Below are 16,866 nucleotides of genomic sequence, written 5' to 3'. Positions count from 1 at the left end.
TGCCATGAGCGACCAAGCTCAGGGAGGTCCCTTCCTAGCCATATCTCAAGAGAGCCTGCAGCCAAGCGCCATGCCACTCTCCATGCCACAACTTCTACCCCTTTCCCTCTACCATGATTAGCGGCTCCAAGACCCCGCATGGGACACAGGGGACGGTATGGGCTGAGAAATCCCAAATGCGGCGAGGAGGAGAAAGAGCGTCAGTCTCACCTTGTTCCCAAGGAGATGGAGGCGAGAGGAAGTGGATGAGAGAGTGAGCAGAAGGGCCCGCTTTTATACTGCTCCTGCACCGCCCCAGGCCCACAGTCACTGCACACGGGCAGTAATTTTCCAAACGACTCACCTCCAACGCAAAATAACCTTCCTAATGGCACAGGTTGTGTTTTGGTTTTCGTCAACACCGTCATTTCATTTCCTCATTGCTGACATGACCATTAGGCCACAGAGGCTCTTTTGAAGTATCGGGATGAGAGGCCCAAGGATTTCCTGAGCAGGATCGTCTCAGTACAGGCAGAAGATGTGCTCCCGAGTGCTGGAGGGGTCTGTGCAGACCTGAGGACATCGCTCTCAGGAAATCTGGGGAGGTTGTTTCCAAACCCCTGTGCAGGAAGTTTGGGCATGTCTTCCCACCAACGCAGTCCTCTCCTGGGTGCACCAAGGCTTCTGCCAATGAGGACATGCAGCATCCTTCTCCCTCCGTGACTGCCTCCCTGAGCGCTCCAGCAGTCACTGGTCATTGCCTCTATAGGCAGGTGGGTTGTGCTACTGATTTCAAATGCCTTCGCCCAAGGAAAGCTTCTCTTTCCTGGAGACATTTGCTAGTTTCTTTGGCAAAGTCGTCCCCTCTCATGGCAGTCTCTGGGGGTCCCCAGACAATGCCATCAACAGGCTTGCAGAAGGAGAACGTTGCCCTCCCAAAATCCCTGATTCCTCAACAAGCCCTCAACAAGTCGGGGTCCCTCCTCACTACCGGAGGGATGTGTTGGGGCTTGGGACAGTGCCTGCTCTCCTCACACCACCATGCAATTGGCTGCACGTGTTCGACCCTCACCTGCAGGAAACACAATGGCCTGGCCTGGAGCTGTGTACTCAGGTACAGCCCAGTGCTCAGAGCTCGTTTTCCCTGGGCAGGGATGGAGCTGCCCTGGCCGCAGGGAATTCAGCCCTGTGTGGGACATGGGCCTGCAGACAGCACGCACTCCTGACTTGGCCTCACACCTCAAAAGGCTGACACACGGCTAATCCAAAATTAGAGTGTGACTCGCCATGGGTAGGGAGAGTCTATCCCAGGAAGCTTGCCTACTCAAGGCATTCCATTGCCTTCCTGGGACGCGTCCTAGCTGTCTCCATGTCTGCAGGGCAGGGAAGTACATCGCCTCCTCGATGGAGTCTGAGAGCTGGTTTTGTACCCAGGGCCCTTCTGAGCACATCCCATCCCTGAGCATCCCCAGGCACCGGGCTCTGCGGGGTCCTGCCAGCCCTCACTCTTTGGGAGTTGTGGGGAAGTTTCCTTGCCTCTCCAAGGGTGCTGGGTTGTGCTGCAGGCTGAGGAGGCCTTTGGGGCATGGGAAAGAAGGCGTGCAGAAGCACAAACGCCAGGAGAAGACATAGCGCCTGGGACCCAGGGATGAGTCGCAAGCAGTGGGGAGAGGTTTTCTGCAACCCTTTCTTTCCCTCCATGGAGCATTCAGGAGAGCTCCTCACTGCAGCCGGGTCTCTTTGGGCAGGAAGATGAGGCCTGTGTGTCCGTTCCCTTCCACCCTCCAAGGCTCTCCCCAGGGCTGATTCTGAAAGCGAGGGTCAGGTCTACCCAGAGGAAGTTTCAGGGCTCTAAGATCCTAGCATAGCTCAGTCCCCAGTCCATACTGAAGCAAGAGGTTCTTCCTTTCCAGGTGCAGGACTTGCCATTTGTCCTTCTTGATGCCATGGAGGTTCCTGTGGGCCCAGTCCTCCAGCAGGTCTAGGTCTCCCTTCCCTTTACAGCAGCCCTGCCCTGGAGCACATCAGCTGGCGTGTACGGGTCAACATTTCTCAGGCAGTCCTTGACTTGGTGCCCACCTACTGCTGGGAGGGCACCCCCTCCTTCCTTCAACTCTTTCAGAGAGCACAGCAGCCTGGGGAGACCTTGTAGGTGAAGGCTGAGAGAGACAAGCCATTGACTCCCCGCAACCTGCTCTCTGACCACTCTTCAGGAAATCAGCCACCCCAGTCCAGCAGCGGGCCCACATTGTCCTCCATCAGTCTTCAGCTGCTCTTGTAGGGGTCGATGTTGTTCTTGATGCTTGTTGCCTGTTGCTCTTCTTGCCCCTTGCAAGACTCAAGGCAGGCTGAGGCTTTGGCTTTCTAACAGCATCCCAACATGCCTGGGAATTATTTCCCGAATTCCTCTTTTGCAGCTCATCCCTACTTCACCTCCGGGATGCGGCCTTTTTGCATTGCTGCTCCGCTGTAGTACCCCGCTTAGCCAAAGCTGATCTGCTGACACGTCTGCCTGTTTTCCCAGGTACTGGGCTGGACCGTTCTTGCTCTTGGACCATGAGGTGCCTAAGGCACTGCCAGCTTTTCTGAGCTCCTTTGCCCTTCACAGCTGCCTCCATGGCATCCTACCTACCAGCTGCCTGTCTGGGCCAAGGCAGCATGCCTGAAGTCCAGGGGCTCTACTCTGCCACTCAATTTCCTTCCTGTCTTCAGGTCTTAAACTCCAGTGTTTCTCAGGTTGTGAGAGCCAAGGCTGCCCTTGATTCCAACATTCCCAACCAGTTCTTCCTTCTTAAGGGGCAGCTGTGCATCACCCATCTTTTGCCCATCTTTTGCCCATGACAGAATTGCAGCATCCTTGATGTTGGAAGGGACCTCTGGAGACCGGCTAGTCCAACCGTCCCTGCCTAAAAGCACGGTCAGACTTTGGAGGACGCTCAGGGCCAAGACCTGTCAAGCTCTGAATGCCTACATGGGTGGAGAAGCCACAAGCTGTCTGGGCACCCCTAGCTGCTACTTTACCACTCTCACATTAACAAAGACTTTTTCTTATGTTTCCCGTGGAATTTCCCGTACTTCGACATGTGCCTATTACCTCTTGTCCCTTCACTGGATAGGACTCAGCACGGTCTGGCTCTATGTTCGTGACGCCCTCCCGTCAGCTCTTTTACCCATTGCTAGGAAGCGTGCCCCAGGGCCTTCTCTTCTGCAGGGTGAACAACCCCCTCCTCTCGAAGGCCCTCCTGCCTCAGGGGCTCCAGGCGCTTCAGGGGCTCCCTGGCCCTTTGCTGGACTCGCACCAGCATGGCCTCTGCCTCTCTCTCATACTGGGGAGCTGCTGTTTGTGGCAGCTGTTGTCTCAGCAGTGTTGAGCAGAGAAGAGGGATCACCCTCCCTGATCTGATAGAAACCCCCTTCCTAATGCAGCCCAGGATGCTGTCGGACGCCATTTCTGCAAGGGTGCCGGCTGCCTCATGGTGTCCACCAGGACCCAGGTCCTCTGCTGCAAAGCTGTTTTGGCAGCCCCTCGGCCCCCAGACTGTAGCGATGCAGAAGGCTCTTCCTGCCCCACTGCAGGACTTTGTGTAAAGGGGTTAAAAACTATTGGCCCCAGTCTGGACCCCTGCCGTGGACCCAGGAGTGAGGGGCCGCCAGACAGCCTTCATGCCACTCATTACAACCCTTGGAGAGCAGCAGCCATGCCAAATTGCCATCCCATGCGCCGCCCTCTTCCCCAGCCTGTATTCTGTCAGTTGCTCTGTAAGGATTGTTACAGGAGACAGCGTCCAAAAGCCCTTGGTTAGGTGAGGTTAACAACTTTTGCTGCACTTCCCTCACCCACCGGAGCAATGCACATCATCAAAGAAGGCCGTGAGGTTGGTCAGGCCTGCTTTCCCCCTCCATAAATCCATGCTGACCACTCAGAATCACCTTCTTGTCCTTTCGTCGTGCAAAAATGGCTTCCAGGATGATTTGCTCCATCACCTTTGCAGGCATCGAGTGAGGCTGACCAGCCCGTGCCTTCCTTCGTGCCCTTCCTGAAGACAGGAGGCCCATTGGCTTTCTTCCAGTCCTCAGATGCACCCCCTGACTGCTGTCACTTTAAAGCGAGTTGAGAGCAGCTTTGTAAGTGACACCAACCAGTTCCCTCGGGTGCATGGCATCAGGTCACTTGCACTCATGTCAGGCCAATCTGTTTAAATGTTCACGGACCTGATCCTCCTCTACTGTGGGTAGATCTTCCCTGCTCCAGACATTCTGAGGAGCGTCTGGAGCCCGTACTCTCGACAGCAAATCCTGACAGTGAAGACCAAGACCAAAACCCTTGAAGTACCATGAAGTGTTGCATGTAACCCCTGTCCGCAGCAAAGCTGCCCAGTTCAGCGCTGTGGCTGTCTTTGACCAAGCCTCGCTACTGACCTGCCTGGAAGAAGACCTTCTTCTTGACCTCCACATGATTTGCCTGATGGACCAGGCAGACCCCCTCCAGCACTTAGGAGACATCTTGCGCCCTCACTGACACGACCCTGTCCGGGATATCCTTGGGCCTCTCATCTCAGCACATGAAAAGAGCCTGCATGGCAGACCAGGCATGCCAGAAATGAGGAAATGAAATGGCAACGTTGATGGAAACCAAAACACAACCTGTGCCATTAGGTAGGGATATTTTGCTTTGGAGGTGAGTCGTTTGGAAAATTACGGCCCTGCGTGCAGTGACTGTGGGCCTGGGGCGGTGCAGGAGCAAGTATAAAAGCGGGCCCTTCTGCTCACTCTCTCATCCACTCCTCTCGCCTCCATCTCCTTGGGAACAAGGTGAGTCCGAAGCCCTTTCTCCCCCTCCTCGTTTTCCTTTGGGATTTCTCAGCACATACCTGCTCTTTGTCCTACACTGGCTCATGGGGCTACTTATGGTGAGGGAGGGAAGGGGGCAGAGGTGTGCGCCATGGAGACAGGCTGAGGGTTGCCTCAAGTGAGCGATGGGCTAGGAGCCTCTTGGCAGGGGGTCTTTTGGGATGAAGGGAAGGTGAAGCCTGTGGCGCTCCCTAAAATGCCTCCAGCTCTCATCTCCAGCTCATGGTTTTTCTCCCTCGTGGGGGGGTCACAGGCGTCTCCTCAGCCCCCCCCTCATGCTCTGCTTCCCCCCTGCCCTCTCTCCCAGGTGCTCCTCCAGCCACAAGTCATGTCCTGCTACAACCAGTGCCTGCCATGCCTGCCATGCCAGCCCTGCGGCCCCCACCCCGCTGGCCAACAGCTGCAATGAGCCCTGTGTCAGGCAGTGCCAGGACTCCACCGTCGTCATCCAGCCCCTCCCCCGTGGTGGTGACCCCTGCCCGGACCCCATCCTCAGCTCCTTCCCGCAGAGCACCGCCGTGGGATCCTCCAACCTCCGCTGCCGTTGGCAGCATCCTCAGCTCTGAGGGAGTGCCCATCTCCTCCGGGGGCTTTGGCCTCTCTGGCTTTTGGCAGCCGCTACTGCGGCAGGAGGTGCCTCCCCTGCTAAAGCTGCTGGCGATGGCCCTGGGGAAGCCACCCAGGGACCCACAAGACAGGTACCGGACTGGGGACGGAGCATCGGCTTTTTGTTTTCAGAGGGTCTGAGCAAGCTCAGCACCCCTTGCAAAAAGATGGGGCCAGCCTGGGCTCTCCAAAAGCATGGCCCATGCCTGCCTTTCTCCTCTTGCAATCTCTCCTTTTCCCTCCCGTGTCCTCGTTCTCTTGTGCTCCCTGGGTCTGTGAAGACCACAAAAGCCAGCCTAGTGACGACCTGCTGGCTCTGCTCCATCTATGGGGCAGGGAGGTGCACACCTGTCGGGATCTCCGTCACAGCCGTATGGCTCAGATTCTTATATGGCTCTGGTGCTCCCTGCACAGGGACCTCCACTCAGAGCGACCTCGTTTCCCTCTTTTGACTCATTAAAGTTCTGCTGCATCCCAGCCCACGCCTCCGTTTCATCCTTTCCCCTGCACACCCTCTCCCCACGATGCCCAGGGAGAGAGATGTTGCTCAGGGGTGGTTCAGGAAGCGGGGTGTTGGTGATGGTTATGCCGTGATTTTTAAGACAGGCTTGCTTTCGGTATCTATAGACATGCTTAGCGTGACCAGCTACTTTCTGAACTTCTCTGCCTATCAGGGGCTGGAGAGAATCACCCAAAGCAGTTCTATGACCGTAGCTGCTCCAAAGATGATTTAAGGTCTTGCACCAGAGCATTCGCTTCTCCATGCTCAGCAAGCCCCGCGCCCCTCAGCCTTACCTGCCCAACCAAGTGCTCCAGCCCTCTCACCATCCTGCTCATTGTCCACTGAAGTCGCACCACTTGCTCAAGGTCTTTCTAACATTAGAGCCCAAAACTCGGCACGGTGTTCTAGATGCCATCAGGGGAGTGCTGAGCAAACTGGGATCGTCGCTCCCATCGATCTCCTGGCTATGCTCCTGCTCTGATAGCCCAGGTTCTTGATGACAGTCCTTGGTGTCCCGGAAAACATTCCTGGGAGTCACACCTGGTTTGGTGGGGTTAGTGCAAAAGCACCTTTCCCTGGCCCTGCTTTTGGGCTGTTGCTTGTCAGGGGCTGAAGGATGTGTGGGGAGGCAGGGCTGGTTGCTACCAAGCCAGCTGTTGATCTGAGCTCTGGGATGATGTGTATCATCATGCCCAGCTGTGTCCTGCAGCAGTTCAGCAGCTCTCCTTTGTCAGCTGCAGTCTGGCTGCACCCGCTACCTCTCTTCCTGCCCTGAGTCTCTCCCTGCCTCCCTCTCTCCAGACACTTCCCCGGGAAGACCTAGGCACAGACACTGGGATCGGGGAGGGAATTCGAAGAGCAAGAGAGCAAGATACCCTTGAGTCAAGACCAGGACAGTCTAAGAGGGAAAGGCAAGTGTAAGTGATGCAAAGGCAGTCGTGCACTACCGAGCACCAGCAGGCCAATGCCCACAGTTTTATTGCTGATCGTGATGTTACACGACATGGAATAGCCCTTTGGTCAATTCAGGTCAGCCGTCCTGGCTGTGGCAACTCCCAGCTGCTTGCCCACCCCCAGCCTCCACTGCAGGGGGTGCAGAGTGAGAAAGAGAGACGGCCTTGATGGTGTGCAAGCACTGCGCAGCGATAGCTAAAGCGTTGGTGTGTCTTCCGTGGTGTTTCAGCCACACATTTGAAGCACAGCACCATATGGGCTGCTATGAAGACAATTACCTCTGGTACAGCCTGATTCCCCCGTTCCCTCTCCTGTTGCCCTCTGGGGCCATTTTCTGCTCGAGCCTCCTCCCCCAGCATAGTGGCAGCCACAGCAAGAGGAGTTGCCGCCCCTTCTCTCCTCTAACTTCCTCTCCCCTCCTGTCCGCTTCCTAGGAGCCTGTGGGGCTGCTGCCCTCCCAGCGCCTCCCACAGCCCAGGCTCCTCAACCGACGTCAGCAGTGGCCACACGCTCCTTCCACAGCATGTGCACCGAGGCCGAGAGGGCACGTCTGGGCAGAGGCTCAGCAAAGCTGGGCCTGATGGCCAGGGGCTCTGGTGGAGTCATGGATGCCTTCCTCACCTGCAACTGACAGTGCCCCAAGGGCACTTTGGCTTCATCCAAAGAGTTATAGTCAGCGGCTTAAGGTCCAAGTGGAAACCAGTGGTGAGTGGTGTCCTTCAGGGGTCCGTACTGGGACGAATACTATCTCATATCTTCATCAATGACATAGATGATAGTGGGACTGATTGCACCCTCTGCACGTTTGTGCGTGGCACCAAGCCGAGGGGCACAACTGATACGCCTGAGGGAAAGGATGCTGTCCAGAGGGACCTTGACAGGCGTGAGGAATGGTCCCATGTGAAACTCAGGAACTTCAAGAAGACATTTAAGCAAGGCCAAGTGCAAGGGCCTTGCAGATACTGGAAAATTAAAAATGGACATGCGCCAGCTAATGTGCGCTTGCAGCCCACAAAGCCAATCGTATCCTGGGCTGCAGTGAAAGAAGCGTGGCCAGCAGGTCGAGGGAGGTGATTCTCCGCTTCTAGTCTGCTCCCGTTAGATTCCACCTGGAACACTGCATGCAGTGTGGGGTCCCCAGTACAAAAAAGACATGGACCTGTTAGAGCAGGTCCAGAGTAGGCCTACAAAAAAGATCAGAGGGCTGTGCTACCCCTCCTATGAAGAAAGGCTGAGGACGTTGAGGAGAAGACTTCTCAGCCTGGAGAAGACATGGCTCTGGGGAGACAGCATTGCAGCCATTCAACATATAAAGGGGACTTACAAGGAAGTCAGAGAGGGACTTTTTATCAAGGTCTGTAGTGATAGCACAAAGAGCAACAGTCGTAAACTCAAATAGGGTAGACGTTGATCGGACATAAGGAAGACATTTATTATGAACAGGTTAGAGCGACACTGGAAAAGGTTGCCCAGAGAATGATGGGATGCCCCATCAGTGAAAGTGTTCAAGGTCAGATTTGATGGAACTTTGAATAACGTGCTCTAGTGACAGATATCCCTGCCCATGGCCGGGGGGGTTGGACTGCATGATCTTTAACGGTCTCTTCCAACCCAAACCATTCTACGATTCTGTGCTACTATGGGTCTACGATAAGGCAGCCCACTGCACTGTGTCCCTCCCTTTGAGAACGCTGTGGTTAGGATGGCTTCGCCTGGCCTCTCCTGGGAAGCTAGCGCCTATGTCTTGCCAATACCACCTTCCCTCCTGACTACTTGCATCACAGTGTTGAGCTCACCGAGGAAAAAGAAAAGGTGTGCACAACAAAGTGGATGGGAGGCACTGAACTATGTCGGGTCATTCTATCCAGACCCAAATAGGGAGAAAGCTTTAGAAAGCATAGGGTCACCTGATGCATCACTAAGCATACTCAATGCAAGCCTGTGTTCACAATCAGTGCAAAACCATCCCCAGCAGCACCCTCCCAGAACCATCCCTGAGCAACATCTCTCTCCCTGGGCATCATGCGACAGGGTCTGCAGAGAAAACGATAAGACAGAGGCATGGGCTGGGATGCAGCACAACTTTAATGAGTCAAAGAGGAAAACGAGGTTGATGCGAGTGGAGGCCCCAGACCAGGGAGCACCAGGGGCACAGCTGTGGCGGAGATCCCGACAGGTGTCCCTCTGCCTGCCCCACAGCGGGACCAGGGCCAGCAGGATCTCCCTAGGCTGTCTTTGTGGGGCAGACAGCCCAGGGGAGCACAAGAGAACGAGGACACGGGAGGGAAAGGAGAGATTGCAAGAGGGGAAAGGCAGGCATGGGCTGTGCTTTTGGAGAGCTCAGGCTGGCCCCGTCTTTTTGCAAGGGCTGCTGGGCTTGCTCAGACCCTCGGGAAGCAACAAGCCGATGCTCCGTCCCCAGTCCAGTACCTTCTTGTGGGTCCCTGGGTGGCTTCCCCAGGGCCATCGCCAGCAGCTTTAGCAGGGGAGGCACCTCCTGCCGCAGTAGCGGCTGCCAAAGCCAGAGAGGCCAAAGCCCCCAGAGGAGATGGGCACTCCCTCAGAGCTGAGGATGCTGCCAACGGCAGCGGAGGTGGAGGATCCCACAGCGGTGCTCTGCGGGAAGGAGCTGAGGATGGGTCCGGGCAGGGTCACCACCACGGGGGAGGGCTGGATGACGACGGTGGAGTCCTGGCACTGCCTGACACAGGGCTCATTGCAGCTGTTGGCCAGCGGGGTGGGGCCACAGGGCTGGCATGGCAGGCACTGGTTGTAGCAGGACATGACTTGTGGCTGGAGGAGCACCTGGGAGAGAGGGCAGGGGGAAGCAGAGCATGAGGGCGGGGTGAGGAGCTCCCTGTCACCCCACTCTGATACAAACCACCAGCTAGACATGAGAGCTGGAGGCTCTGTAGCTTCTCCTTCCACTCACACCAGAAGAGCCCTGCCATGAGCGACCAAGCTCAGGGAGGTCCCTTCCTAGCCATATCTCAAGAGAGCCTGCAGCCAAGCGCCAGCCACTCTCCATGCCACAACTTCTACCCCTTTCCCTCTACCATGATTAGCGGCTCCAAGACCCCGCATGGGACACAGGGGACGGTATGGGCTGAGAAATCCCAAATGCGGGAGGAGGAGAAAGAGCGTCAGTCTCACCTTGTTCCCAAGGAGATGGAGGCGAGAGGAGTGGATGAGAGAGTGAGCAGAAGGGCCCGCTTTTATACTGCTCCTGCACCGCCCCAGGCCCACAGTCACTGCACACGGGCAGTAATTTTCCAAACGACTCACCTCCAACGCAAAATAACCTTCCTAATGGCACAGGTTGTGTTTTGGTTTTCGTCAACACCGTCATTTCATTTCCTCATTGCTGACATGACCATTAGGCCACAGAGGCTCTTTTGAAGTATCGGGATGAGAGGCCCAAGGATTTCCTGAGCAGGATCGTCTCAGTACAGGCAGAAGATGTGCTCCCGAGTGCTGGAGGGGTCTGTGCAGACCGAGGACATCGCTCTCAGGAAATCTGGGGAGGTTGTTTCCAAACCCCTGTGCAGGAAGTTGGGCATGTCTTCCCACCAACGCAGTCCTCTCCTGGGTGCACCAAGGCTTCTGCCAATGAGGACATGCAGCATCCTTCTCCCTCCGTGACTGCCTCCCTGAGCGCTCCAGCAGTCACTGGTCATTGCCTCTATAGGCAGGTGGGTTGTGCTACTGATTTCAAATGCCTTCGCCCAAGGAAAGCTTCTCTTTCCTGGAGACATTTGCTAGTTTCTTTGGCAAAGTCGTCCCCTCTCATGGCAGTCTCTGGGGGTCCCCAGACAATGCCATCAACAGGCTTGCAGAAGGAGAACGTTGCCCTCCCAAAATCCCTGATTCCTCAACAAGCCCTCAACAAGTCGGGTCCCTCCTCACTACCGGAGGGATGTGTTGGGGCTTGGGACAGTGCCTGCTCTCCTCACACCACCATGCAATTTGGCTGCACGTGTTCGACCCTCACCTGCAGGAAACACAATGGCCTGGCCTGGAGCTGTGTACTCAGGTACAGCCCAGTGCTCAGAGCTCGTTTTCCCTGGGCAGGGATGGAGCTGCCCTGGCCGCAGGGAATTCAGCCCTGTGTGGGACATGGGCCTGCAGACAGCACGCACTCCTGACTTGGCCTCACACCAAAAGGCTGACACACGGCTAATCCAAAATTAGAGTGTGACTCGCCATGGGTAGGGAGAGTCTATCCCAGGAAGCTTGCCTGCTCAAGGCATTCCATTGCCTTCCTGGGACGCGTCCTAGCTGTCTCCATGTCTGCAGGGCAGGGAAGTACATCGCCTCCTCGATGGAGTCTGAGAGCTGGTTTTGTACCCAGGGCCCTTCTGAGCACATCCCATCCCTGAGCATCCCCAGGCACCGGGCTCTGCGGGGTCCTGCCAGCCCTCACTCTTTGGGGAGTTGGGGGAAGTTTCCTTGCCTCTCCAAGGGTGCTGGGTTGTGCTGCAGGCTGAGGAGGCCTTTGGGGCATGGGAAAGAAGGCGTGCAGAAGCACAAACGCCAGGAGAAGACATAGCGCCTGGGACCCAGGGATGAGTCGCAAGCAGTGGGGAGAGGTTTTCTGCAACCCTTTCTTTCCCTCCATGGAGCATTCAGGAGAGCTCCTCACTGCAGCCGGGTCTCTTTGGGCAGGAAGATGAGGCCTGTGTGTCCGTTCCCTTCCACCCTCCAAGGCTCTCCCCAGGGCTGATTCTGAAGCGAGGGTCAGGTCTACCCAGAGGAAGTTTCAGGGCTCTAAGATCCTAGCATAGCTCAGTCCCCAGTCCATACTGAAGCAAGAGGTTCTTCCTTTCCAGGTGCAGGACTTGCCATTTGTCCTTCTTGATGCCATGGAGGTTCCTGTGGGCCCAGTCCTCCAGCAGGTCTAGGTCTCCCTTCCCTTTACAGCAGCCCTGCCCTGGAGCACATCAGCTGGCGTGTACGGGTCAACATTTCTCAGGCAGTCCTTGACTTGGTGCCCACCTACTGCTGGGAGGGCACCCCCTCCTTCCTTCAACTCTTTCAGAGAGCACAGCAGCCTGGGAGACCTTGTAGGTGAAGGCTGAGAGAGACAAGCCATTGACTCCCCGCAACCTGCTCTCTGACCACTCTTCAGGAAATCAGCCACCCCAGTCAGCAGCGGGCCCACATTGTCCTCCATCAGTCTTCAGCTACTCTTGTAGGGGTCGATGTTGTTCTTGATGCTTGTTGCCTGTTGCTCTTCTTGCCCCTTGCAAGACTCAAGGCAGGCTGAGCTTTGGCTTTCCTAACAGCATCCCAACATGCCTGGGAATTATTTCCGAATTCCTCTTTCACAGCTCATCCCTACTTCACCTCCGGGATGCGGCCTTTTGCATTGCTGCTCCGCTGTAGTACCCCGCTTAGCCAAAGCTGATCTGCTGACACGTCTGCCTGTTTTCCCAGGTACTGGGCTGGACCGTTCTTGCTCTTGGACCATGAGGTGCCTAAGGCACTGCCAGCTTTTCTGAGCTCCTTTGCCCTTCACAGCTGCCTCCATGGCATCCTACCTACCAGCTGCCTGTCTGGGCCAAGGCAGCATGCCTGAAGTCCAGGGGCTCTACTCTGCCACTCAATTTCCTTCCTGTCTTCAGGTCTTAAACTCCAGTGTTTCTCAGGTGTGAGAGCCAAGGCTGCCCTTGATTCCAACATTCCCAACCAGTTCTTCCTTCTTAAGGGGCAGCTGTGCATCACCCATCTTTTGCCCATCTTTTGCCCATGACAGAATTGCAGCATCCTTGATGTTGGAAGGGACCTCTGGAGACCGGCTAGTCCAACCGTCCCTGCTAAAAGCACGGTCAGACTTTGGAGGACGCTCAGGGCCAAGACCTGTCAAGCTCTGAATGCCTACATGGGTGGAGAAGCCACAAGCTGTCTGGGCACCCCTAGCTGCTACTTTACCACTCTCACATTAACAAAGACTTTTCTTATGTTTCCGTGGAATTTCCCGTACTTCGACATGTGCCTATTACCTCTTGTCCCTTCACTGGATAGGACTCAGCACGGTCTGGCTCTATGTTCGTGACGCCCTCCCGTCAGCTCTTTTACCCATTGCTAGGAAGCGTGCCCCAGGGCCTTCTCTTCTGCAGGGTGAACAACCCCTCCTCTCGAAGGCCCTCCTGCCTCAGGGGCTCCAGGCGCTTCAGGGGCTCCCTGGCCCTTTGCTGGACTCGCACCAGCATGGCTCTGCCTCTCTCTCATACTGGGGAGCTGCTGTTTGTGGCAGCTGTTGTCTCAGCAGTGTTGAGCAGAGAAGAGGGATCACCTTCCCTGATCTGATAGAAACCCCCTTCCTAATGCAGCCCAGGATGCTGTCGGACGCCATTTCTGCAAGGGTGCCGGCTGCCTCATGGTGTCCACCAGGACCCAGGTCCTCTGCTGCAAAGCTGTTTGGCAGCCCCTCGGCCCCAGACTGTAGCGATGCAGAAGGCTCTTCCTGCCCCACTGCAGGACTTTGTGTAAAGGGGTTAAAAACTATTGGCCCCAGTCTGGACCCCTGCCGTGACCCAGGAGTGAGGGGCCGCCAGACAGCCTTCATGCCACTCATTACAACCCTTGGAGAGCAGCAGCCATGCCAAATTGCCATCCCATGCGCCGCCCTCTTCCCCAGCCTGTATTCTGTCAGTTGCTCTGTAAGGATTGTTACAGGAGACAGCGTCAAAAGCCTTGGTTAGGTGAGGTTAACAACTTTTGCTGCACTTCCCTCACTCACCGGAGCCATGCACATCATCAAAGAAGGCCGTGAGGTTGGTCAGGCCTGCTTTCCCCTCCATAAATCCATGCTGACCACTCAGAATCACCTTCTTGTCCTTTCGTCGTGCAAAATGGCTTCCAGGATGATTTGCTCCATCACCTTTGCAGGCATCGAGTGAGGCTGACCAGCCCGTGCCTTCCTTCGTGCCCTTCCTGAAGACAGGAGGCCCATTGGCTTTCTTCCAGTCCTCAGATGCACCCCCTGACTGCTGTCACTTTAAAGCGAGTTGAGAGCAGCTTTGTAGTGACACCAACCAGTTCCCTCGGGTGCATGGCATCAGGTCACTTGCACTCATGTCAGGCCAATCTGTTTAAATGTTCACGGACCTGATCCTCCTCTACTGTGGGTAGATCTTCCCTGCTCCAGACATTCTGAGGAGCGTCTGGAGCCCGTACTCTCGACAGCAAATCCTGACAGTGAAGACCAAGACCAAAACCCTTGAAGTACCATGAAGTGTTGCATGTAACCCCTGTCCGCAGCAAAGCTGCCCAGTTCAGCGCTGTGGCTGTCTTTGACCAAGCCTCGCTACTGACCTGCCTGGAAGAAGACCTTCTTCTTGACCTCCACATGATTTGCCTGATGGACCAGGCAGACCCCTCCAGCACTTAGGAGACATCTTGCGCCCTCACTGACACGACCCTGTCCGGGATATCCTTGGGCCTCTCATCTCAGCACATGAAAAGAGCCTGCATGGCAGACCAGGCATGCCAGAAATGAGGAAATGAAATGGCAACGTTGATGGAAACCAAAACACAACCTGTGCCATTAGGTAGGATATTTTGCTTTGGAGGTGAGTCGTTTGGAAAATTACGGCCTGCGTGCAGTGACTGTGGGCCTGGGGCGGTGCAGGAGCAGTATAAAAGCGGGCCCTTCTGCTCACTCTCTCATCCACTCCTCTCGCCTCCATCTCCTTGGGAACAAGGTGAGTCCGAAGCCCTTTCTCCCCCTCCTCGTTTTCCTTTGGGATTTCTCAGCACATACCTGCTCTTTGTCCTACACTGGCTCATGGGGCTACTTATGGTGAGGGAGGGAAGGGGGCAGAGGGTGCGCCATGGAGACAGGCTGAGGGTTGCCTCAAGTGAGCGATGGGCTAGGAGCCTCTTGGCAGGGGTCTTTTGGGATGAAGGGAAGGTGAAGCCTGTGGCGCTCCCTAAAATGCCTCCAGCTCTCATCTCCAGCTCATGGTTTTTCTCCCTCGTGGGGGGAAGACAGGCGTCTCCTCAGCCCCCCCTCATGCTCTGCTTCCCCCTGCCCTCTCTCCCAGGTGCTCCTCCAGCCACAAGTCATGTCCTGCTACAACCAGTGCCTGCCATGCCAGCCCTGCGGCCCCACCCCGCTGGCCAACAGCTGCAATGAGCCCTGTGTCAGGCAGTGCCAGGACTCCACCGTCGTCATCCAGCCCTCCCCCGTGGTGGTGACCCTGCCCGGACCCATCCTCAGCTCCTTCCCGCAGAGCACCGCCGTGGGATCCTCCACCTCCGCTGCTGTTGGCAGCATCCTCAGCTCTGAGGGAGTGCCCATCTCCTCCGGGGGCTTTGGCCTCTCTGGCTTTGGCAGCCGCTACTGCGGCAGGAGGTGCCTCCCCTGCTAAAGCTGCTGGCGATGGCCCTGGGGAAGCCACCCAGGGACCCACAAGACGGTACCGGACTGGGGACGGAGCATCGGCTTTTTGTTTTCAGAGGGTCTGAGCAAGCTCAGCACCCCTTGCAAAAAGATGGGGCCAGCCTGGGCTCTCCAAAAGCATGGCCCATGCCTGCCTTTCTCCTCTTGCAATCTCTCCTTTCCCTCCCGTGTCCTCGTTCTCTTGTGCTCCCTGGGTCTGTGAAGACCACAAAGCCAGCCTAGTGACGACCTGCTGGCTCTGCTCCATCTATGGGGCAGGGAGGTGCACACCTGTCGGGATCTCCGTCACAGCCGTATGGCTCAGATTCTTATATGGCTCTGGTGCTCCCTGCACAGGGACCTCCACTCAGAGCGACCTCGTTTCCCTCTTTTGACTCATTAAAGTTCTGCTGCATCCCAGCCCACGCCTCCGTTTCATCCTTTCCCCTGCACACCCTCTCCCACGATGCCCAGGGAGAGAGATGTTGCTCAGGGGTGGTTCAGGAAGCGGGGTGTTGGTGATGGTTATGCCGTGATTTTTAAGACAGGCTTGCTTTCGGTATCTATAGACATGCTTAGCGTGACCAGCTACTTTCTGAACTTCTCTGCCTATCAGGGGCTGGAGAGAATCACCCAAAGCAGTTCTATGACCGTAGCTGCTCCAAAGATGATTTAAGGTCTTGCACCAGAGCATTCGCTTCTCCATGCTCAGCAAGCCCCGCGCCCTCAGCCTTACCTGCCCAACCAAGTGCTCCAGCCCTCTCACCATCCTGCTCATTGTCCACTGAAGTCGCACCACTTGCTCAAGGTCTTTCTAACATTAGAGCCCAAAACTCGGCACGGTGTTCTAGATGCCATCAGGGGAGTGCTGAGCAAACTGGGATCGTCGCTCCCATCGATCTCCTGGCTATGCTCCTGCTCTGATAGCCCAGGTTCTTGATGACAGTCCTTGGTGTCCCGGAAAACATTCCTGGGAGTCACACCTGGTTTGGTGGGGTTAGTGCAAAAGCACCTTTCCCTGGCCCTGCTTTTGGGCTGTTGCTTGTCAGGGGCTGAAGGATGTGTGGGGAGGCAGGGCTGGTTGCTACCAAGCCAGCTGTTGATCTGAGCTCTGGGATGATGTGTATCATCATGCCCAGCTGTGTCCTGCAGCAGTTCAGCAGCTCTCCTTTGTCAGCTGCAGTCTGGCTGCACCCGCTACCTCTCTTCCTGCCCTGAGTCTCTCCCTGCCTCCCTCTCTCCAGACACTTCCCCGGGAAGACCTAGGCACAGACACTGGGATCGGGGAGGGAATTCGAAGAGCAAGAGAGCAAGATACCCTTGAGTCAAGACCAGGACAGTCTAAGAGGGAAAGGCAAGTGTAAGTGATGCAAAGGCAGTCGTGCACTACCGAGCACCAGCAGGCCAATGCCCACAGTTTTATTGCTGATCGTGATGTTACACGACATGGAATAGCCCTTTGGTCAATTCAGGTCAGCCGTCCTGGCTGTGGCAACTCCCAGCTGCTTGCCCACCCCCAGCCTCCACTGCAGGGGGTGCAGAGTGAGAAAGAGAGACGGCCTTGATGGTGTGCAAGCACTGCGCAGCG

At 56.2% G+C, this 16,866-nt stretch overlaps 2 protein-coding genes across 2 annotated transcripts; one reads left to right on the top strand and one right to left on the bottom strand.

The window, feature by feature from the left end:
- Positions 1-9,370: 9,370 nt before the first annotated feature.
- Positions 9,371-12,883, bottom strand: LOC132319390 (feather keratin 1-like). The gene is made up of 3 exons (XM_059830202.1): positions 12,824-12,883; positions 10,046-10,198; positions 9,371-9,697 (listed from the first exon to the last, which is right to left on the bottom strand). Exons 1-3 carry the CDS (start codon positions 12,881-12,883, stop codon positions 9,371-9,373), a joined length of 540 nt encoding a protein of 179 aa, XP_059686185.1.
- Positions 12,884-13,641: 758 nt separating this feature from the next.
- Positions 13,642-15,267, top strand: LOC132319389 (feather keratin 1-like). Its single transcript, XM_059830201.1, has 3 exons — positions 13,642-13,668; positions 14,446-14,598; positions 14,941-15,267. Exons 1-3 carry the CDS (start codon positions 13,642-13,644, stop codon positions 15,265-15,267), a joined length of 507 nt encoding a protein of 168 aa, XP_059686184.1.
- Positions 15,268-16,866: the final 1,599 nt, after the last annotated feature.

The sequence above is a fragment of the Gavia stellata genome, chromosome 28 (genome assembly GCF_030936135.1).
Source record: "Gavia stellata isolate bGavSte3 chromosome 28, bGavSte3.hap2, whole genome shotgun sequence".
NCBI lineage: Eukaryota > Metazoa > Chordata > Aves > Gaviiformes > Gaviidae > Gavia > Gavia stellata.
Note: the sequence above shows the minus strand (reverse complement) of the source record. Positions and strands in the feature narration are given on the sequence as shown.

Coding starts and splice junctions, on each gene's coding strand:
- LOC132319389 (XM_059830201.1), top strand. CDS start 13,642: ATGCACATCATCAAAGAAGGCCGTGAG. Junction 13,669..14,445: donor TCATCAAAGAAGGCCGTGAG/GTTGGTCAGGCC, acceptor CTGTGCCATTAG/GTAGGATATTTTGCTTTGGA. Junction 14,599..14,940: donor TCCATCTCCTTGGGAACAAG/GTGAGTCCGAAG, acceptor CCTCTCTCCCAG/GTGCTCCTCCAGCCACAAGT.
- LOC132319390 (XM_059830202.1), bottom strand. CDS start 12,883: ATGTCGAAGTACGGGAAATTCCACGGAAACATAAGAAAAGTCTTTGTT. Junction 10,199..12,823: donor TCTTTGTTAATGTGAGAGTG/GTAAAGTAGCAG, acceptor CTGTGCCATTAG/GAAGGTTATTTTGCGTTGGA. Junction 9,698..10,045: donor TCCATCTCCTTGGGAACAAG/GTGAGACTGACG, acceptor CCTCTCTCCCAG/GTGCTCCTCCAGCCACAAGT.